The 23,937-nt window shown below is 42.9% G+C and overlaps 2 protein-coding genes across 4 annotated transcripts; one reads left to right on the top strand and one right to left on the bottom strand.

Moving 5' to 3' along the window:
• Positions 1-633: 633 nt before the first annotated feature.
• Positions 634-11,917, bottom strand: LOC144519077 (zona pellucida sperm-binding protein 3-like). Its single transcript, XM_078251960.1, has 8 exons — positions 11,695-11,917; positions 10,112-10,683; positions 8,410-8,522; positions 6,833-6,936; positions 3,121-3,295; positions 2,914-3,022; positions 1,613-1,683; positions 634-719 (listed from the first exon to the last, which is right to left on the bottom strand). The coding sequence occupies exons 1-7, from the start codon at positions 11,915-11,917 to the stop codon at positions 1,639-1,641; spliced, it is 1,341 nt and encodes a 446-aa protein (XP_078108086.1). The 3' UTR covers positions 634-719; positions 1,613-1,638.
• Positions 11,193-23,522, top strand: LOC144520028 (uncharacterized). 3 transcript variants are annotated; one of them, XM_078253620.1, is made up of 8 exons: positions 11,193-11,968; positions 14,087-14,227; positions 14,339-15,017; positions 15,194-15,347; positions 15,520-15,686; positions 16,324-16,473; positions 16,653-16,819; positions 18,508-23,522. In XM_078253620.1, exons 2-8 carry the CDS (start codon positions 14,183-14,185, stop codon positions 19,789-19,791), a joined length of 2,646 nt encoding a protein of 881 aa, XP_078109746.1. In that variant the 5' UTR covers positions 11,193-11,968; positions 14,087-14,182; the 3' UTR covers positions 19,792-23,522. The 3 variants fall into 3 exon arrangements, with proteins under 3 accessions (XP_078109746.1, XP_078109744.1, XP_078109745.1); XM_078253618.1 differs by having other exon boundaries at positions 11,195-11,968; positions 16,653-16,837; XM_078253619.1 differs by having other exon boundaries at positions 11,196-11,968; positions 15,194-15,332; positions 16,653-16,837.
• Positions 23,523-23,937: the final 415 nt, after the last annotated feature.

Raw genomic sequence — 23,937 nt, 5'->3', positions numbered from 1 at the left:
AGTTGTGGAAACATGTTCAGTAGAACCAGGCTTACTTGTATTATCATTACCTATACCAAAACTTGAAAACGCTCTTGCAGTGATAGTGGTGGGACTATAAGGATCTCCTAAAGCATTAATGCTGCTGTAGTCACTGGACAAACGGCTCCCAGAGAGGAGCTCCTCCCTGGCCTCCTGTGGTCCAGTCTGGTCAGACATAACCATGTCATCTGTTGCCAACTCTTCCAGCCTGCTGTCTGCCTCTTCCATAACCATGTCATCTGTTGCTAACTCTTCCAGCCTGCTGTCTGCCTCTTCCATAACCATGTCATCTGTTGCCAACTCTTCCAGCCTGCTGTCTGCCTCTTCCATAACCATGTCATCTGTTTCTAACTCTTCCAGCCCGCTGTCTGCCTCTTCCATAGGCACATCTTCTGTCTTGCCTTCGTCCTGTCCTCTCTTTCCCTGCTGGCTGGGTGCAGCACTATGCCTCCATTCGGTCTTCACAGCAGTCTTCTCAGGAATGGCTTCTTTATTTTCCTCCTCATGGCCAATCTGTGTCTCCTGTGGAAAAGTGCGGATTTTCTTATGGTGCTCATCCATTCTTTCACCCCTCTTCTCTTCATAATCCAGCCTTTGTCTTTCGTCCTCTGCTTGAAAAGACGTCACCTGCATCCTTGGTTTCTCTTCAGCCCTTTGTCCAATGAGCCAGCCTGGACTGCTCACTGTGTTCCCGATAGCTGAGTAATCAAAAGGACAAGCGTTAGAACATGTTATGCCAGAGATGATGCAGGTTTTAGACAATTATGCTATTTTCCATCTTAATGGACAGCTGGATCGGAGCTAACTGCACCAGATTATGCATTACAGAATTACTTGTACTGTGATACAACACTATCATAGATACATCATGTCCTATGTATAATGTGAGATACTCCACAACTAATAGGTTTATTTTATTGTATATTATTACCCTGATTTACTTATCTTCAGTTACCAGCTGGTGTGGTGTTAATTTAGCCCATCTCACACATGCAGCCCTGAACCTGTCTAGGAGCTGTATGTAGGGTTCAGACTTAACTTTATGTCCACCAGCCAAATACCTGGTGCAGGGCTCAACGTTTTTTAAGCCAAGGACCCCTTAACTGAATGAGAGATAGCGGAGGGACCCTCTTACTACATATTGTAGAAATTGCATACAAGACATTTTCGACAATAATTTGAAGGCCCCCCTGCATTGACTCTGAGGACCCCCTAAGGTTCCCGACCCCCTGTTGAAGATCTCTGGCCTAGTGAATGTTCACATTTTACCAGCCAATCAATTGATTACCATTATTTTTTTGACACATTCAAGGAACGGCGAGAGACTTGTTCTTTGGTACCAAATTATCAGCGCGACTGCTATGTAATCTGCGTCATGTCCTGCTTCCTGCCCGCTCTGTCCAGGCGCCACCCCTCGCCTAGACCAAACGGAGGATTTCAAGTAGGTGAAAATGCTTCTGACATGGACAATCTGCCGTTGTGTGCTAAATGTGAGACAGGGAAAATCTAGACGATGTCAGGACCTGATTCGACAGACATTCTTCATGAGAAAACTGTCTTAAAAAGAGTAATTTGTTCAGTCAGAACTTACAGTCCTGCATGTCCGTGCACATGGAATCACAGCAGGCGCATACTGAGGCTGTGGCCTCCAGCTCCTCCCACCTACACACACAAAAACAACAAAGCAGTCCATCAGTACAAACACTTGACTTCATTCAAGGCACCCAAGTGATTTGGCCATGAAATCATCGCGCTGCCTTCCCAAAAGTACTGCCACCCGTGGTTGTACAGATACACCAGATTTGTTTTCATATTGTTATTCTTTTTATAGTTTATTTATCATCTAATTGTCCTTTCTCATTCAACCACTTATGTAGAAGGCTCTGTTAACATGGGTTGCCGACCTGCCAGCAGTCTCGTTGTAGCTGCAGGACTTTGAGCTGGGGGACGCGCTGAACCCGACTGACATTGAACAGTGGAGGTACAGCACCTACACGCAGACAGACAGGTAGAAAGACGTTATACACTCGCCGGTGATTAGAGAGCCCGCTAGGTGTATAGTACGTCACATGTGGATTTGGACTCCACCGTTATGTCCAGCATATTGTAAACACACTGGACAGCACCTCTTCAATCGCTCCTTAAGGTTGAGGTAGGGGCAAAGGCGTAATTCACAGGGGGGATGAGAGGGGTTACACCCCCCCCCCCCCAAATAATCAAAACTGGCCAGTGCAACACCCCCAAAAACGTATTATAATTTCCTTTACATAAAGACATTTGCACCCTAAATTGATGCAGAAAAGGCACAGATTGTTGCAGAAAAATTCACCAGAATCCAGAAAATGAAGTGTTTTGTGTTCAAAATTTTAATTATGCTTAAAAGTGGCAATCTCAAACCCCCTCCCCCCCAATGTTGAATCCATTGGGTAGGGGCCTAAACTATTGTGGTAGAAAGTTGCTCAAATGTACTGTGTGTGTAAATGGCTGAATCAGTGTTAAATCATCAGTTGAGTGACTCAAAACTCTGCAACCTTTATACACTCTTTGACATGAGAGGAGGTTCAGACAGAAAGATAAGAAAACTTTAGGGTGTGTCAATGTCTTGAGATATGCTTGTGGGAAACTGGCCCTGCCAGGTTTTGTTGACCAGACAGCCGAGACCGATAGCTTGTGGTCATAACAGCTGTATATGTGCAGTGTGTGGCATTTGCTTCCTGGCAACAGTACTTTCAACCTCCCCAAGTTCTCTCACACTACACCGCTGCTCCGCTCTCTTCACTGGTTACCAGACACACTGCTGAGGTCTGCTCAGCCAGAATAGGTCAAAAGACTTCAGGGCTTGCAGGGAGTTTAATGTTTTTTGTAGGATATCAAATAAAGAAATGGTCTTACTTGTGAGACTGCTCTGAAGAGAAAGGCATCCACAGAGAACTTCAGCACACTGCCCACTCCCGCCAGGAACAGGGAGCTGCTGCCCTCCCTATTGCTGTCGATCATGCAGCTGCAATCCAAAGCACAAACATCAATCAAGACATGCAAAGTGACAAACCAATTACTGTAAACACATTGGGTGACTGCATGTTCTGGCTGGAGACACACCCATAATTAGTAATGATGTCCACTTTGGGCATGCTGCTTGGGTCTTTGGAGCTCGTGGCATAGCATGCATCTACATAAAGCCTCTCCCCAGCCAGCAGCACTCCTGTCTGGGCCACAAAATACACTGGCTCCCCTAAAAAGAACCAGTAGCCTGGAGGGATGGGCTCCCCCTGGGCTAGAGAGAGAGAGAGAGAGAGACAGACAGACAGACAGACAGACAGACAGACAGACAGACAGACAGACAGACAGACAGACAGACAGACAGACACAGACAGACAGACAGACAGAAACAGACACTTATTATATCTGTGTGCAATATACACCCCTCCATCAGAATCCCCATACCATGATGAAGACTTCTACAGCTCTCTACAGACAGAGCTTTGTCAGTTTCAAGCCCAAGGCAAAATACTTCTGTGTGGGGACTTCAATGCAAAAGCAGGCTCAGAATCTGACTGTATAGACCACACAGGAGATAAACACGTTTTTAGACAATCACTTTTGACCCCCCATAACCACAGTCAAGAGGAGTCAAGAGGTATATCTTAAATGGGAGGTTAAGAGGAGACATTCTGGAAAGCTTTACCTACTGTTCAGCATAAAAGTGTAGTTTACTATGCCATCTCAGACATGGACCCCTCCTCATTCAGTGCCTTCACTGTACGAGCACAACCCCCCCTCTCAGATCACAGCCAAATAAATATATACTTGGGGGGGGAAAAACACAGTAGAGACACTAAGAAACATCTAAATCAGGCATACAAATGGGCTCCAAACTGTGATGAACAATTTATACACACTTTGAACTCAAATTAAATAAAACATGCAATAAACGCATACAACATAGTCCACTATCAAAATACCTCTGAAGACGTTAAAGCAACAAAAGACATTACTCATATCTTTAAAAAGCTGCATTAAATGCCAAACTTGGAAAACCAAAAAGAAAACACCTTCAAAGTGAACAAAAAACCTGAGAAAAAAAATGGTTTGACAGTGAATGTAAAGAAATGAGGAAACATTTAAGACCGCAAACCAAAAACACAGAAACCAACATGACCCAACACTACATGAATACTTTGAAACTCTGAAACAATATAAACAGACCATAAGACTAAAGAAATTCCCCTATACCAATCAAACACTTCAGGGGATTGAAAACGCAGTAGACCAGGGTCATGTTGAACAGTTTAGAAACCACAAAGCCACAACAATTGGCAATACAAATGGAGACATCTGGGAAAAATACTTCAGTGACCTTTACAAAAGTATCCCACCTGAAGACTTGAACATAAATTAGACAATCTTGAATCAGCCATCAAAACCAACCACAATCCATTAGATTATCCAATTACACAAAAAGAGTTAACAGACAAACTGAAATCTCTTAAATTAAGAAAAGCTTTTGGCACAGATTGCATAAAAAAATGAAATGCTGAAAAACAGTACCCCTGAGTTACAAATTGCAGTTGTTAAACTATTCAACATGGTGCTGACATCTGGCTGCTTTCCTGATGCCTGGAACCAGGTGCTGATCACCCCAATCCACAAAAATGGAAATAAATCAGACCCTAATACCTACAGAGGGCTCAGTGTCTCTCTCTCTCTCTCTCTCTCTCTCTCTCTCTCTCTCACACCAATGTGCTGTGAAAATTAATAATCAAAAGAACAGAATATTTTACTCAAGGACACGGTGTGGTGCTGTATAAGTCCTGCATTATTCAACCTGTCCATAAATGAACTTGCAGACCAGTTGGACCGATCAGCAGCTCCAGGCCTCGCACTCTTAGACACAGAGATTAAATACCTGCTTTATGCAGATGACCTTATTTTGTTGTCTCCAACCAGAGATGGTCTTTAACATAACCTGTCCATCCTGGAACAATACTGCCATAACTGGGCATTGGCGGTCAATTTCAAGAAAACTCAAATTATGATCTTTCAAAAAAAAAAAAAAATAAAAGCCAGATGTCTTGAAACCAAACACCATTTTACTTTGAATAACACCCAAATGAAAACGCACACAAAATGATACTTACCTTGGTCTGACCTTATCGGCATCAGGAAATTTCAATAAAGCCATACATTCACTCAAAGAAAAAATATGCAGGGCGATGTATGCATTAAAAACCAAGCTGTTCAGCATTAACATTCCAATTAGAATCTGGACTAAAATATTTGATAGTTTAATTGTACCAATAGCTAGCCTGACATCATCATACTCAGATTCTAGTCAGAATGTGAACTTCCTGACCTCGAATGTTGTGGGCGGGGCCAAGTTTGGCCAGCATCCAGGCTAACCAATAGCACTATATGGAAGAGAAATTTGGGGCCCACTCAGTAGATTGGAGCATGACTCCTGGGACAAACGCCCGATAGAGACCCTGCTTGACAAATAACACCTGTCGAGCAGAACTGGGACGTTTCCCATTACTGCTAAATATACAGAAACAAGCTATTACATTTTGGACACATCTTAATTTAAGCCAAAAAGACATCACTTCATTTCAAAGCACTAAAAACCCAAGAGCTGAATCCTGAAAACAGTCCCCTCAGTCAGCTGATGGTGACGCTAACAAACCAGGCTTCCATCAGCACTGGTTCAAAACATCACAACAAAACAGATTATGAATCATTCAAAAGATCAATATTTAGAACATTGGAAAAGTCAAACAAAAACACAAAGTAGACTAGATTGTTACTTGACTCTTAACAGAGAATATAAATTGGCTGAGTATGTGCACACTGTCAGAGATCTAAAGCAGAGACGGATCCTGACTAAATACAGGCTCAGTGACCACCAACTGGCCGTAGAGACAGGAAGACTCAAGACAGACATGGCTGCCCAGAGGGGAGCGTATGTGCTCACTGCTCAACAGGGGAGATAGAAACAGAAATACACTTCCTCCTCCACTGTGAAAAATTCTCTTCACTAAGAGATTTACGCTTTGGAAAAATAGCCAAATAAATAGCAAATTTCCCCAATGTTAACATCAGAAAAGAAGCTGGTAGTCCTCCTAGGAGAAGAGACAGCAGCTCCACTGGCAGCTAAATATGGATCTGCTTGCCACAACCTGACTCACCACTATAAGATCCCAACATTACAGATTGGTTAAAGATTGTACAGTAATTATATTGTACAAAACGGTTAAGTATTATGTTGTGTTATATAATTGTTTTGTAATGTAGTGTTGTACAACTATCAGTGCAGTATAGAATCTGTGACACCTACTGTATGTATTTAATATGTGATATGTACTATATATGCATTTTCTGTAAAATGCTTTGGCAACATGTTTTTTGTTCATGCCAATAAAGCAAATTGAATTGAAGAATTGACAGACCGACAATGACAGACAGACGAACAGACAGAGACAGTCTTAAGTTGCATTTGCTTCTGTTCTTTGTTGTACATGATCAAACTTGCAATTTATAGATTTGAAGTTACAGTAAAAGATAGAAGTTTTAGAAATTTGCTGACAATACCGATGTGTTGATTAAAATCAGAGTGGTAAAAACTAATCAGTGTAGACTTTAACACTTAAAGCCAACTGTTCACATTAAAGCTGCATTTTGTAATAAACGTCAAATATTAGATTTGGCTTTAACAAGACGTGATAACAGGTTTAGGCAGATCATTTCAGGTGTTTACAGGAAACGTGTCATCTTGCAGTGATAGCGAAGCCTGATTTAGATGGTGTAGGTGCGTTACCATTGCAGACAGTGAGGCTGTAGCTGCGTTTACTCCTGATGCTCTTTATCAAGGTTGTGTGCTGGACCTGAGGTCTGAAGCCAACTTGGTAAGAGTAATGAAACCTGAGAGAGAGAATGAGAGCTGTTTCTACCACATCACTCCAGAGGCTGACATAAGACATTTTGTTCTTCATTCATAATTATCATTATTAATCATCTAGGATCTAACGGTAATTCTGTACCTTTCTACACATCAGTGTAACACAGAGGTTCCAAGTATATCCAGGATATCTTTTAAGAGGTTTATTCATATTTAAAACAACCTCTTGAGTGAACTACTGTTAAGATCATTTGTATTTCAGTTAGTGGGGTGACCTTATGGAATGGACTTAATGAAATCAAACCGAGCCATACTATTATATTATTATAAGGAAGACCGCTTCAGTCGGCAGCGACGAAACAAGCTACAGTATAAGTTAATCGGGCAATTGTCCAGCTTGAATTTACGTTTACAAAAGTGCTTGTTTTGCCGCTGACAGGCTCAGATTAATATTCTAATTGTCTGACAACATTATGGAAAGGATTTCTAAGGTGGTCGACCTTTTTGTTAAAGAGTAAGATCCTTTTTTTAAACATCAAAACATCTGCAACATTGCGTTCGCTAAAGCCACCAGACTACATGTAAATAAACAGTAATTTTAGCATCGTAAAATAAACTTAATTCAAAGTCGACAGAAACATAAAACTATGAAAAACTGTTTTGGGTCGTCTTTCCACTTTTCCAACCATCACAACTCTAGTTTTAGTTAAAATAAACACAGTTTACCGATTTACATGTGAAAATATGTTGCCTCTATATGCGCTAAAAGTATAGTTTTTTTTAAATGGGAGTCTGGTGGGTTTAGCACTAGCGACCTCAGAGCTGTTTCTGGTTAAACAGAAAGGTCTTAAAGAGGATTTAAAGGTCTATCTCTGTATCATTTCATAATGTTGTCAGACACTTAAAATAATAATCTGAGCCTGTCAATTGTAAAAACAGCACTTTTAGTGGACGTTAACTGACGCTGAACATTTGCCCCATAGGGTTACATTGCAGCCCAGTATGTGGCTGCCGGTTACAACGTTCCCGCTTATTTCAAAGATTGTTGTTCCCATCAGTCACTTACACACGAAAAACATAGGAAAATAGGGTCCAGGTTGAAAAAAAACAGTATATACCCTTTAAGTACATTTTCCTGATGATACTTATACTTTAGTAACATTTCAATGCAAGACTTTTACTGTAACAGTATTTTTACAGTGTGGTATTAGTACTTTTACTTAAAGGATCTGAATACTTCTTCTACCGCCGTTTTAATTAACAGCCACACGGCTCAAAGACATGTTAGTCTATTCTCTTTTCTGCCTGCTGTTGCTTTCACTCAGGATTTAAAAAAATTGATTATTACGCGACCTGACAGAGTGAGTGGATTGGGACTACGAGCAGGGAAATGTTCAATAAAAAAGACCTGCAGACGCCTCCTCATCTCGTTTGTCATTCTGGGTCACAGAGAAGACACACACTGATCTGAATGCTGCCGAAAGCCCTGACCTTACCTGTCGTAATAGCACTGGATGGGAAGGTTCAGCGGTAGGACTCGGATGATGTAGCCTTGCGGAGGAGGAGTGTAATACAGAGAATAAGTATACACCAGCTGACCACCAACAACCTGAGAGATAAAGAGTTTGATAGATTCAATATGAAATCATGTCCCAATCCAACTAAATTTAAAGCCATTTGAGTCAAACTAGATTTCACCATCTTTACATCTGGATTTTTACTGCCTAAAAAGTAACAACAGCCTCATACATACTCACATAATCACTTCGCTATCATATCATTTTTTCATATCTGTACACATCTCTATGTATGCTATTCCATCAACTTTAAATGATAATTCTGTTTATTAGCCTACAATTTAGCTTAACCTAAAGATCTAATCTCAAAGATTTCTAACACTTCATTTCCTGCATTCTGGTGAATTTTTATGCAACAATTTATGTTGCAAATGTCTATTTATGTAGGCTAAAAGGAAATTGTTATTCTCCTGTATTGTTCTAAACTTTCTGCATAGTGAAAACATCACACGTTATCTTGTTCGGGTTTCTTTTTAGGCTACATCTCAACAACAAATCTGTTAGAGAATGAGACCTTGTTAAAGCCAGAAGTCCAAATCTATAAAAAGACATGAAATCACATCTTATAGCAAGAAAATGGGAGCGAGAGCTGAGCCCTGAGGGGAATGCAATTAATTGGGAGACAGTTTGGGACAACATTTTCCATTGTTCCAAGAACCCAAATCACCAGCAGATCCATTTCAACATGTCATAGGACATACTGGACTCCTTAGAAGAGATATGTCTCTAAAGTCATTCCCACTCCCTATTGCACGTTCTGTCAAGCTCAACAAACTGGAACTGTCCTACATATGGTGTGGGAGTGTGAACAGGTGCATGAGTTCTGGAATAAAACAACATCAATAATAACTGATGTGATAGGATGTCGACTTCCTACTGACTCGATTGTTTTGTTACTTAATGACGACTCTAAATTACACCTGCTTGGGAGACAGAAGAAAGTTTGGCTAGCCGGCTCGACAGCAACCAAGAAAATGATAGCTCAGCACTGGCTCCCCCACTCGCTCTGTATAAAACAGTGGTTGGCATATTTTCTAGACAGTTATGCTTGAGCTCTCTACAGCAAGGTTTAACAAAGCCAAATTGTCGACTATAGACCTATGGAAAAACGCAGCAGCACAAGTATCAGTCATAATGACCTCAGACTAACAAGAATTAGAGTGTGACTAGGCAAGGTGTGATTTCTGTTTGTTTTTGAGAGAGGGTTTTTGTTCTTGTTCAATTGTATTTGTTCTGTATGTTCAAAATATTAAAAAAAATAAAATACAAAATTGATAAAAAAAAGAAAAAAAAAGAAGAAATTCACATTTTATTTTTCTCGCTCGTTGTGTTCTTTAATCCCCCCCCAATGTTGCAAAGAAGACAGTTCTTGTTTCCCGTACATGTTTTGAGCCCCCTGACTAGTCATTTTTACCTCTTTTGGGAAGTGGGTTGTCTTTCACATCTTTTAAGGTGAGAAAAATCTACCTCTTCTAAATATTGGGGGCTGGGGGAGAGGGCATATCCCCTGCACACCCCCCACGCCTATGATATCACTTGCACTCAGTAGGCTAAAGTGTGGATCTACGAGCAGGAATAGAGGCCGCTACGGAGCTGTGAAATGATACCCATGTGTCCCGACCTTGGCCTCTCCGCCGCATTCCGTCAGTCTGAAGCGGAAGAACAGGAAGCGGGGGCTGACGCTGCTGGCTTCGCACGAGCCCAGTCGGAACAGGGACGGAACGGTCCACGCGCGCAGCTGGAAACGGTCCACGCACACGGACACCTGATCGAGACCGCACCAGACTTCCACAGCGCGTGCACCCGTCTCCTGGACGCTATGGTGTGGTCTCGGGGTCGGTAACAGTAGCGCAGTCAGTCCGGCGGGAAGCGGTCTCCTGTGTGGAACCGGCCGGAGCAGCTCTCGTGCTACAAGTGGCCCAGGTGCATGCAGGGACATGGGCAGGCGGTAGAATGAAGCGCGCGGGGAAACGCCATATTCCTCCTGGTTCGTCTGTGCGGGATTTACTCCCTCCGACCGTGCCGCGCGCTGAACCGGACCTCCCAGTGTACCACGTAACAATGCCCAAAGAAGCAACGCGAACACCGACATGATGGGAGAAACAGAGAGCAGAAAGACGGCGACTACTGGAGAGCCTGGCATAGTCTGGCCCGGCCTGGCCTGGACCTCATTATCACACCTGCTGCTGCCTGCTGATTGGCACAGCCAGCGCCACACACAGCTGTTAGAATATGTAGGCCTACTATTAGAATCTTATTTATCAATATTGGAATACTTTATTGAGCCCCTCAGGGAAATTCAGGATAAAAAAGAGTAAGAAAGAGCAAGTCAATAAGTGTATAAAGTAACATAAAGTAACATAGTAAGAAATAAATAAAAACCTTAAGTAGAAGTCAAGTGAGAATAGGTTACGATCAGGTTAAAAAGATTGTTTCAAATGGATTGTACAAGTTGTATTGCAGTGTCATTAGAAATACAGTACGAACATGAATAAGTAGAGTGTGAATATCAGTAGCAGCAGTGAACAAATAACACATGTTGCACGTGTAGCTGATAAGCTATTGCACCAAGTAATTATTTATTGGACAATTATATAAAAAAATACAAAACACAAAATACATTCACACATATACACACAACACTCCCAAGCCTAACTACTCCAACACCGACTGACCCCCCCACACACACACACAAATACAAAAAATAATAAAATAAAATTATATACAAGTAAATACACAATAAGTCTGCACACATGCCAATTGTACTACTATTTACAGTATATGCACAGACAGATGGCAACACATTAAGGAGGAGGAAAGTAAGAAACTAAGAGAAAAAAAGAAGAAAAGAAAATTTAAAACAATAATCATGTTTCATTAAAATAAGAAGCTAGGGCAGGTTGATTGTAGATAATTAAAGACAGATGCCTTAATAACGAGAATAGACGCGCACTAGAATCATGGAGTCGGCTGAAGTGACCGTGCATTGCAAACGGCGGAGAGCGCAATGGTTTGTGGGTGAAGCCGGGATCGAGGGATGACAAACGACGACATTTGGCGTTTGGTATCAAATATCCTCTATACTGTTCTAAACTGTCTCTGTTGGTAGGCCTATTTAATACACGACCAGAATCGGAGCCTCGTGAATGGTGGACCTCGACCGACTTCCGGGTCAACTGGAAATGACCCGCAGTCTGAACCGACCGTAGTTACGACAATACAAGCGCACAGAAACATAAGCAGGGCTGGCCTTGGTTCGGAAGCCGCAGTGATGCTGCCTTCCTGCGCTCCACAGCCGTGCAGGGGCCGAGTCCCATCGGCACACCGGGCCTGACGGCTCTGCGAGGGCAAGAACGGCACGCTCGAGCTGCTGGGAGATTTCATGTGATCCGTTGTTCGTTATAGTGTGATTGGCTCCGTGTGCCATCCGCTTCGGTTTTCGCTGTGCTCGTGGTGTAGGCCGATAATCCTGCTGGAGGTGGGTGATGGATTATTGTTTGATATTTGCTCTGTTTAAGGACTAATATAACCAGAATAGAGATGTTAGGCGCCCTTACAGGCTGGTCAGGGTTGCACACAGAATTGCCATCCGCACTCCCTATCGCAGCCCGTACACCCTGTAGGCTACTGAACTGTACTGACAGAGATCCGTCCATGTAAAAGCTGGTTGGAGGCAGGTGTCCCAGATCCAGCTGTGATCGGATGCACTGTGTGTCTAAAAGGCAGATGTTGAAATGAGGGAGACGCAGCGTTGCTATCTTTCCTGAGTTTTAATTTAATTACATTCCCAACACACTGATCAGCTGTGCATGTGAGTAAAATGGTGTTGCCATGCAGCAGGTCTCTCCAGCCACACTGTGGAAGAGAGAGAAAGGATCATTGCTGTGTCAGTAGAAAGAGAGCCGTGTGGAAGCAGGCCTATCATCACCTGATTTTCACATCAACCTTTTGACAGTGACACCACGCACAGTGTGGCACTTTCAACAGTAGCCTACACCTTTTTTTTTTAATATCATTCAGAGTTTAAAATCACAGAATAACATTTTACTTCCTTCCACATTCATAGTGTGGCAGGTGAACTCTGCAGAGCGAAACCATCTCACTCACAGCAGAAACCAAAAAAGGAGCAAATGTGACATTTCATTAAGACAAAAAGCATCCATGAAGACAGCAACGCTTCGCCAGTTAAGTCAGATCACAGGTGGATCTGGAACACCTTTCCTGCTGCAGGTGACTGCAGGTGGTAGCTTTGCTTGACATATCTCCAGTGTTTGCTGCAAGGGCGTAACGGCGGTTGAGATCTCCAACTATCTAGGGAGGTCCCGGGACAAAAAAAAGAAACAAAACCAGTCAAATTTAGTTTTTTTTTAACTCGAAAAAAAGAGACAAAAACGTTGAAAGTAGCGGGGGTTGTAACCCCCCTATTCCCCTGTAAATTACACCTATGATTTGCTGTAATATCTTCATGCTACATGTCCTGACTGATGCGTGTTGCAGTAGTAGATGGTACACACTTTTGTACTTTAACCAGCAAAAAGCTCTAAAGCAGCGCACTCTCCCAAGGCTATAGCCTCTTTCTGACCAAGTAGTTACAGGAACATAGTTATAGGAACAGTCCACTTCTAAACAGATCTACTAACTACTCTCACCCAAAAAACCTTTTTTCCCATTTGCATTCACACTGGCCAAGTGGCCATAGGAACTGACCTTTTGTTATTATAACACAACCATCTAACCACCACTATGCAGAAAAGGGAAAAGTAAAAAGACCAAAGGAAGTAGGAGCTGAAAGAGTTACAGGAACTGTGGTCAGAGGAACTTAATAATCCCCAAATTGGTCCAGTCAGAACACGAGAAAAAAAGGGTTCTAGGAACGTTATGTTCTAGGAACTGCAAAAATCCCTCCGGTCGGAAAGAGGCTTATGTAACACAGAACATAAGATCCACTGCGGCCAATGGCAGGTTTAGTCGAAGCAGTATATTATTATAATAGATTATACCACGCTCATGGTACTAAAAAAAAACAAATAAAGTTCTACTTGACTCGAAAAAAAAAAATCTTGACAAGTGACCGTGGTATAAGCAGGTTAAATGGCCAATGAGGTGTCCCTTCTCGGCTAATTAATGACTCTGGAAGCCATTAGTTCCTGATAATGGACACTGTCAGTTGGGGATAGACCCTTACATATCATACACGTGTGAAAACTTGGATGCAGTCATTGTTCTGCCGTCCCCAAAATCGTTCTTATTTTCCATGTCAAGAATGAGACTCCACACCCAGATTGTTTGGAGCTTTGCTCTGTCTTTACATCGTGCCGTGTTGTCAGTTTTAAATGCAACGCTGTTTTTTTTTAAATGTCTTATTCAAAGCCAGTTAGGCTGTGGCAGTAGGAAGCATCATCCCTCAGATAGTCTAGACCAAACTCCATTTCCAGGATAAAGCCTAACATCCATGTTGTTTCTTGACTCTATAATTGTTTTTGTACTGATTGTATATTCATATGTCTAAACTGTTGGTGTCTTTATTTTTGACCACAGCCATCAAGTCAAACTAACATTTGTGTTTTTCTGTTATATCCTGACTCCTCTTTCCCAGGACGGAGCGGTGGAGTTTACATTTCCACACCTGTAGAGAAAACAAAGTGAAAGAGGCTTCTGTACTTCATGTGCCCATTAGCGTCTGCTTGGCAAGATGAGTACAGACAGACCCAAACGGAATATCATCAAAAAAAAATATGTAAGCAAAACTTTTTTTCCACTCTGTGTCCTCATTAATGATCTGGATTTTTTAGATGTACCACACACATTTGTTTTTACACCAAATGTGTGTGTGTGTGTGTGTGTGTAGGACATCAGTGACGGGATGCCTTGGTGTGAAGAACGTCTGGTCCGCAAAGTTCTCTTCCTCTCCCTCAGGGAATTCAGAGACACACACCGTGCCTCACACATACACACGCGCGCACACAAACGCACGGTGAAAAAAACACTCTTACACGCTCAGCGAACAACACGGGCACAGAAAAACACGCGCACAAGACAGCGTGTGCACACGCCGCAACAAAGAGTCACACACAGAGCACGAAACACACAGAAAAACGCACACAGTGCACAGAACATGCACATTTCAAAACACCTACGCCCTCATGAACACACCAACAAAGGGCAAAAAATGAACTTGTCTCAGGACTCGCACACACCAAAAAATAAATGCACTCACACACTACAGAACATGCAAACACAATCAACAACGTGTGCAGGGAAAATTACACACACTGTACAGCAAACCCACCTCCAAGAAAATACTCACACGCTACAAAAGAGTTCTGGATCAACCAGGACACTACGCTCGCATAAGACGCAGAACACACAGTCGCTGCTCGACACGAAATACACAGAAACTGCAAAACACACACACGCTCCTCGGCACAAACACTCAGTGAAGACCACCTGCACTCCTGAGAACACACCGCTGAGCCCCCCTGTCCCGGCCAGGACACTGCGCTCACACACTCCCACAAGCCTCAGCGGTCAGTACCGTCCACACCTTTCTCCTCTTCTGTCTGAGTTACAGCTCAATCTGATTCTAGTCCGCCCTTTACAGTTTCTGCTCATACCACTTTGATTTCTGTGACGTTTGTGGTCATGTCTCTTAAGACGTGAAAATGCTTCACGTAAGAAACTAAAGTCCTACCTGTCCTCTTAGGCCCCCGCGTTAATGGCATCAGCCGGCGTCAGTCACTGCTGTCTGCTGGTCCCAGCTGGAGCTGGTCCTTACAGACACGGCCTCAGCAGCGCCGCCCTGCTAGCATCCATCGTCACAAGGATGACCCCGCCAGCAAGAGGTCACCTGCTTTACTGTGTGTGTTTGCATGTTCGTGCCATATATATATATATATAGGGTGTATTTATACATATACATACATATAGGGACACTTGGATGTATTGCATGACATGTATTAGAATATATATATTTTACCCAATAAACTGGCAACTGACAGTGTGTGAATGTGGTTGTGCATGTGTGTGCAGACCAAGGCTGCGAGCGCAGAGGAAGTTCGCCCAGTCCCCCCCCAGCTCTCCAGGACCTGGAGTGTTGATGACAGCAGCACGGAGTAACCACAGCCTGGCCGTGGTCACCTGTCTGACCAGGTGCAGACCCAAGACTGAGGACTTCTTGTCTTTTCTCTGTCTGAGAGGTGAGCTACAAGCACACACGCTGCCCATTCACCACATAGGTACAGTCTATGTGCAGTAGTGGTCTGATCGGAGAGCTCAGCTCCATATCATCGTATAACTGAGTATACAACAACTGTTCAATTAATGCTGAAGAAAGACCGACGCACCGGTGTGTAAACCCATCTGATATCTCAATTATTCAAGAGAAGGAAGGTAAGTACTACTGCATTAGCAAAAAACAAACGCAATGAGCTGCTGAGAAGGGTCCAGTTGCGCCTCACAGACCCTACAAAACACGCCCCGTACAAGACACGGCCACCGTAGAACACGCCCCGTACAAGACACGCCCACTGCAAAACACGCCTTGTACAAGACACGCCCACTGCAAAACACGCCTTTTTGCCAGAGGAACCACAGCTGCTGACTGAAATTAGTCTGAGCAGCAAGTCGCAAAGAGGGTCTGAAAAGTCGCTAAGTCCTGAAAGAAAGACGCCAAGTCGGGAACACTGTGTGTGCAACATTTAGCTAGCCGGAGTTGGGGGATGGAGGGCTCGGCCAGACGGGCACAGTGGATCCGGCGGGCGGGCGCAGACCCGCACCAGTGATCATACTGCATCTCCTCCAGAATCAATGAAGGCATTTCCTCTTTCACTTCAGGTTCAGCAGCGCTGCCTAGCAACATGGCCTTCGTAGCGAGTGGACGAGCCAAGGGGTCAGCTGGTGCTCGGCATCTTACTTCCTGTCTTTCCACCAATCACAGGACTGCAGCTGAGGGGAAGAACATGAGCATATTCAGGAGAACAGCAGGTACCCCTCCACTCGCCTGTCTGTGGATCTGCATGTATTCACTTACATACAGTCTCGTCAGTCTCTTCAACACTCTGATGATTGAGGCAACATCGGATTAAAAGGTAGTTTTAATTCATCCAACAACATGCTTTTATATAATGTGGTTGTGCCTCTGTGTCTGTCCTGCTGTCCTACAGTGCAGCGAGACTCTCTGAGAGGGAGGCCTGGAGGCTCCTTCTGCCCTCTAACGGCCCGGGAACAGAGGAGAAGGGAGAGAGAGAGGAGAGAAGAGGAACAGCAGAGGAGGATGAGGGGAGAGGGAGCTGAGAGACACCTCCTGAGACCTCGCCAGCTCTCCCTACAGGTCAGCAGGACTAACCAGGTCTGATCATCTTTTCTACATGCTTCTCTGTCTGAATGTCTGGTTGTATCATCAGTAACATGGATAAGATTGAATCTCACTCTGATACACATGCAGTTCAGTTGGTTGCGGTGCAAAAAGCATTATTGTCTTTATCTTGTTGATCACAAATTAAAGGTCCCATGGCATGAAAATGTCACTTTATGAGGTTTTTTAACATTAATATGAGTTCCCCCAGCCTGCCTATGGTCCCCCAGTGGCTAGAAATGGTGACAGGTGTAAACCGAGCCCTGGGTATCCTGCTCTGCCTTTGAGAAAATGAAAGCTCAGATGGACCGATCTGGAATCTTCTCCTTATGACGTCATAAGGAGGAAGGTTACCTCCCCTTTCTCTGCTTTGCCCGCCCAGAGAATTTGGCACATCCATGAGAGAGAGGCATCATGGCTTTCAAACAAGCAAACCCCCACCCTCCACCTTGCCCCCCCTCTCTCCTCCTCAATAGCATTTAAAGCTACAGACACAGAAATGGCACATCCTAAGGAAAGCTCATTGTGGGACTGGCTCTAGTGGCTGTAATTCTGCACCAAGGCTGAATTTCGGGAAAGAGACTTCAGATACAGTATTAGGGGACCACTAAGGCCTATATAAAAGAGACTTCAGATACAGTATTAGGGGACCACTAAGGCCTATATAAAAGAGACTTCAGATACAGTATTAGGGGACCACTGAGGCCTATATAAAAGAGACTTCAGATACAGTATTAGGGGACCACTGAGGCCTATATAAAAGAGACTTCAGATACAATATTAGGGGACCACTAAGGTCTATATAAAAGAGACTTCAGATACAGTATTAGGGGACCACTGAGGTCTATATAAAAGAGACTTCAGATACACTATTAGGGGACCACTAAGGCCTATATAAAAGAGACTTCAGATACAATATTAGGGGACCACTAAGGTCTATATAAAAGAGACTTCAGATACAGTATTAGGGGACCACTAAGGCCTATATAAAAGAGACTTCAGATACAGTATTAGGGGACCACTAAGGCCTCTATAAAAGCATCCAAAAAGCACCATGTCATGGGACCTTTAAGATTTTAGAGCATCAACATTAAAAGCAAAATTCAGCCTTTTTCATGATAATTATCTCAGAAGTGAATACTTTGTTGCACCTTTAACCATCCTACGAGCTTTTCTTAAAAAGCATACCTGCAGCTCAGGGCAGACCTAAACAGTATTGGGGGGTGGTGATGCTATCGCTGTTTCACTTCCTGCCCAGCTTTCCGAACGCCCCACGGCTCACGTGAAAATAGACCTGGCGCGTATCTTTGGCAGAGCGGAGCCGATAGCCGCTTCATGCACGCTTCTGGGACGCGCCGTGACACAGATGGTGGAGTAGGAAGCATTGATGATTGATTGATTACTTGATTGGCCGTGATGGGTCGCAGTGCCTCCAGAACGCAGCGCAGACGTGCCCGGTGGAAAATAAGGGTTAGCGATTAAATCAAATCCTTCTCGAAGTTTTTCCTTTTTACTGAATTACATTACAGAAGCTAAATATGCTGCTGTGTCACTGCGCTGGTAAAGAACAGAGGGCCATCTGTTTACAGAATCATGCTCATAACTGTTTTTTTCTAATTGAATTATTCCCAGGCCTTATCTAGCCATATCTCTTTCCTTTGCAGGTTGCAATGGTAACTGGACTCTCCGAACAAAGAACTTCCTGTGTCCGGTCAGTTCCTACCTTAAAGCATGGCACTGGGGCAGGCAGCAGACGCTCCCCCAGGCCCTGCACAAGGCCGAGCAATACCTGTAAACCAAGACCCCAGGAAAGCAACAACCAACACATCTCCCGGCATAGCAAACACCAGCTGCCTCGCAATCAGCACCTTCCTCTCCACCACCAAAACGTCTCAAAGTACTATAGCAACGCCAAGACCTTCGGTAGTGTCCAGAACTCAGGAAGACATTCAAGCAGGACTCCAGCCCAAATAGCATTGACTAATGGCACAGTCATCAGGTCGCTAAGGGAGAGCCCTGGGGTCCTGAGGTTGTCCAGGAGAAAGAGAGGCCTCCCACCAGACACCAGCCCTCCCCCTCCGAAGCGGGTTCCTTCGGACAGCAACTCATCGAAGAAGTGCAGGACAGTGCAATACAATGATGGTGATGTCCCATCGGAGAGTGACTGCCATATTGGTGAGATCCCACAGAGGGAGGCCAACTGTAACGAAGAGGTTAGAGTGGAGGACGTGAGTCATATTGGTGATATCACTGGCCGCCATGATGAAGAACTTAGACAAGAAGGCAGCTGTGACCACGTTGGAGAGATGAGACTGGAGAGGGACAGTTGTATTAGTGAAGACCTACAGGACAAGGGCAATGTTGGAAAGTTAAGTTTGAGCAGTGTCTCTGCTCTGGAGCCCTCTCAGGAAGGGGTCAACTTCACCAACATCATCACCGACTATGACCTGAGCCCTGTAACTGAGGTCATATGCAGACATGTGAGAGACAAAAGGCTGCAGAGAAATCAGCCTGTGTCATCCACAGTCCCTACGCTACTAACCAGGACTACTGAATCTAGGACTGTTGCCAGAGCTGCTGCTGCTGCTGCTAGGACTACTGCAACTAAAGCTGCTATCAACTCAGTGACATCCAAACACATACACACTGACCCACCAGCAAGTTATTCTGCCAAGCACACTGCTAAGGGTACTAACAAAGCTACTAGTAAGGACATTACCAAGTGTACTTCACCAGCCAGCAGGTACTCTATCCATAATTCCAAAGGTGCTGCAAAGGACACTTCCAAGGGGACCACAGAGGACTCGACAAAGGACTGCACACCTGTCAGTAGCTATTCTAGCACTTCCAGGGGCTCTACAAAGAGCCTTACCCAGACCAAGTGTACTACCTCAGCCATTAAGACCAGGACCAGCCCTAGAACCCTTCAGAAGCGCCGACAAACCTGAGCTACGTCTGGAAACGTTGACAGATCCACTGTTTGCTATATTGAGAATTGATGTTGAAGACAATTAGCCAAGTATTCAGAACAACATTGGATACTGTTGATCATAAGTGTCGCATGATGATGGTTGTTGGCTGGTTGGATAGTGACGTAGTGACTGTGTACTGTTCTCTACATGTGTCAATGATTGTAGGAACATTTGAATTCTAAAGGTCAAATAAATAATTGGAAGACAGCATAATGGCAGACACGCTGTATACTGGACTGTATAAAGGCCACTGTTTTCAGATGCTTCACTGCTGAATCTGAAATTGCAGCTTGGTATCATATTCACATGGAAAAGGCACTGGTCTTATTAAAGCACATAGTTTAACTTGAGTCGGTCTGTACAGTTTTCAGTAGCTTAACTAAGCCGTTTTAACATATGAGTTTCCCTTTCACACATGTTGCGCGCAACAGGAGAGCTTTCACTTCCTGGAAATCCTCGGTTTGGTTTAGGCGAGGGGTGGCGCCTGGCTAGAGTGCATAGGAAGCAGGACATGATGCAGATTACACCGTGGTCACAGAGCCGGTTCATAATTTGGTCATAAACAACCGAGTCTCTTGCCTTTCCTTGAATCTGTCTGACCGTCACCCATTGGTTACCAGAAGTAACCATATTTGGACAAGAAGGCGGAGCTTGGGACGATGACACGGCTAAACGCTAAAGAGGAAAAGTCGCTGATTTTCAACCGGCCGACGCAAAATCATCCAGAGGAGTTTATTTTCTTTCTTTTATTTTTATGCTGCAGTTTAAACAGGGACCGCCGGGTACTGACGCCATTCATCTGCATGAAAGGCAGTACACAGAACATCGGCACTGACTAGTCTAGGTTTGCAGTGCATGTGTGAAAGGGGCTCTATGTGTGAAAGCTGTCATGCATATGGCTACATACCATTGCTCTGGGGCTTTTTGGCAGGTCTTTGGCAGTCAGGTCACAATACAGTCCTGCCATTTTATTCAAACCGAAATAATCTGTCCAGGATCGTCTACATACAGTAAAAGTCCTAAAGGTTTCTCATTTAAAATCCTCACCAGAGTTAAAGGACAGGTTCATATATTTTTTCAAATACATTATGTCTTGAAACAATAGTGCTGATATGAACAGTGAAACAGGTTTTCTTTACTGTTGTAATTGTTCCTCCTGATAATCTGAGGGCTCAGCAGTCTTAGTCAAATAAAGTAGGAATCTTCCAAAGTTAGTGTTTGTAGTATGAAATTCCATATTTGTGTTACTGTCCACAGATCAGCAAGGAAACTGTCCAGGGTACCAAAAAAGGGGGAATTTTGTTCACAATAGGCTGTAAATATGAAAGATACCCACTTGATTTGTCTAATTCAGACAGCTGAAGCCTCATATAAACTTCAAATAAACTTTGTCCCCATCACTTGCATTGAGTTTGCGTTAGGAAAGATTCTCTTAATGGCCAGTATGAATGGCGTGAATGATTACAGTAAGCACAACCAGTTTCAATGTACATATGGGCATGTGAGTATAGTTTTAGGACAGACTTAAAGAAAACGTGAAAATCTCCTTTAGGAAGTCAGTGGCACAATGGAAACCATTGGATCCACATTGACTCTGGCCTCCATTACGTCATCTGCGTAAAAACCAACTAAACTGTGATCACCAGCCTGTGGAACATCAGAAGGACACCCCCCCCCAAATATTCTGGTCTGTTCAATGGACAGTTGTTTTCAAGTGTATTTAATGCAAAGTATACAAGTAGTAATAGTATTTAATGACTTATTTCTTTTATTTTCCCCTTCCACCGAAGCCTTTTATGCCCGTACTGTACATATCATTAACAGGTTTTTGTCCATGCTTCACTAGGCGTGTAAAAGGGTGTGGAGGTGGCCGTGTATTGACTTGACGTGTTTTTTTTCAGCGTCTGTGAGGATCGATACATTTGTAGAAATAGAAGGATGTGTGTATTGTGAGGCGGGTGAACAACAGACATATAAAGAAACGCCTCAATAAATACTGTTCACTGTTAACACGGCCATCATACTGTATGATAAATGACTGTATAAGACCCCACACTGGATCTGATAGATACTATTGAAATGTCAGAAGGTTTTTGGATTACATCAGGTTCTATCAGGTGCTATTCGCTTGCTCATGAGATGATTTTAGGGAGGTTAAATAGATGTGATAAAACATTATGGATGTCAATACATTCATTAATATTGCACATTTGCTCACAGTAAAACCACTGTGAATATTTTTTAAGTTGCCGTAATCCCATAACATTTCTACTCATAGGGGCTTTAAATGAGTAATTGAATAATACGTTTGTAAACGCGCTCATTATACTCTGTCCGTAATGATATATTTTATCAGTCAAAATCACAGGTGGCAGGTGTTCATTTATGGCCAGCACATGTTAAACTAAGTTCTGCGTTAAGGTTTGGATCAATTTCATATTATGACATGTTTGAGCTGTGGAATTTTATTAAACCATATACTGACATTATGTATGAATGTTGGTGTATGCTGCAGAAAACTGCACTCCTTAAAACAATTGCTTACTACAGTTATTATGCCATGAAAGTGTGCTTCTTCACCCCCGTCACACCGTCAAATCCCAGACTCATCAGGTTTGTTGCCGTTATTGTAAATGCTTTTTACAAGAGTTAAGTATCAGCAGTTTTCTCCTGGTTGGTATTTTGTGAAAGTTATCCGATCTTTTAAAGCATTTCTGCTATGCAAAGTACCTTTCGTGAACTCATCAGCGATCATTTATTTTGGATAAATTGGACAATCTGGCTTTCTGATACAGGATTCACACACCGCCAGTTTATTTAACAACTCACTCATTCCAACTAACACATTGTAACAAAGGATGTTTTCATTAAGGATCCTTACAGCTTGTGTGGTTGGAGCTACACATAATATTGCGCTTCAGCCATTCACCTTTAATAATGTGGTGCCAGTGTTGGCTAAATGGCCTTCAATGGGAAGTCATTGAATGGATATGCAGTGTGTAACAGCTGGCTTTCATCTGGGACACAAAGTCAGTGGTTTCAAGTTCATTTGAAAAAAAACATGTTATTGAGCATCTTCCACTACTCATTTAGCTGTCTTTAAAATATTAAAGTGCAAGAATGTGCAATACATTAGTGCGTCTTGCAGATACAGACATGTGGACAGAGTAGAGTAGAGATATGGACAAAGTAGAGATACCATTTTTTGCTCCCCGATTCCGATACCTGAACTTGCGTATCGGCCGATACCGAATACTGATCTGATACCAGTGTGTCATATATTTTATTAAGTATTAACAGCTGTATACTACTATCCCTGTATGGATGTGATATGATTTCTATCTTTGTTGTACGGTCTGGCTCAGGTTAAACTCTTTGTGAAACACGAACAAACACAACAGAACATCTCTAGTCTCCCGTTTCCCCTCTATTCCCATGAGTTCATCTCATGCCAGTTAATGCAACTTTAAAGTGTTATGGCGTTGTCAGTCAGTTGTTTTGTTATATCTCTATCTGTCATTGTGTGTTCATGACTTTTTGGTAAGATGAGCCAAGTTTTTCATCCCCAAGGGAATATGATAACATGTAACAAATGAAAAGTCAAATATTTGTGCAGCGACATCTAAGATAGCCTAACTGTAAAAAGTCCGTATTTAAATGTGAATCATTTGATTGAAAATTTGCAATAAAATCTCTTTGCATATTTATCTGCTGGGTGCATTTACATTGGAGGGGAATTAGTTAATTAATTAATTAATTTATTTTTCAAAAACGCAGCCTACAGTAAAATGACTTCACATTCTTTATTTGCAATATTTGAAAAGTTAGTCGTAGGAATTTTAAGGAAGTTTAAATGTTTTTATTTACACAAAGAAACTTACAAAAGTATCACCATTCAAACTTCAGTAACATGCAGTGCAGACACCATTGCAAACATGGCACAAATAAATCAATTACAGTAGTTACTGTATATCAAAATCATAACATAAGGCTTTGGTTTTTTACAGCTTTGTCCAGGTAAGATTTAAACTAGGATATAAAGACAGTAAAGTTTGGTTTCTGATTTGCACATTTGCTGGCGTGTAAATGGATTTTGTTTTTACTTATAAAAGGATGAGATTA

The sequence above is a fragment of the Sander vitreus genome, chromosome 6, assembly GCF_031162955.1.
Source record: "Sander vitreus isolate 19-12246 chromosome 6, sanVit1, whole genome shotgun sequence".
NCBI classification, from domain to species: domain Eukaryota; kingdom Metazoa; phylum Chordata; class Actinopteri; order Perciformes; family Percidae; genus Sander; species Sander vitreus.
Note: the sequence above shows the minus strand (reverse complement) of the source record. Positions and strands in the feature narration are given on the sequence as shown.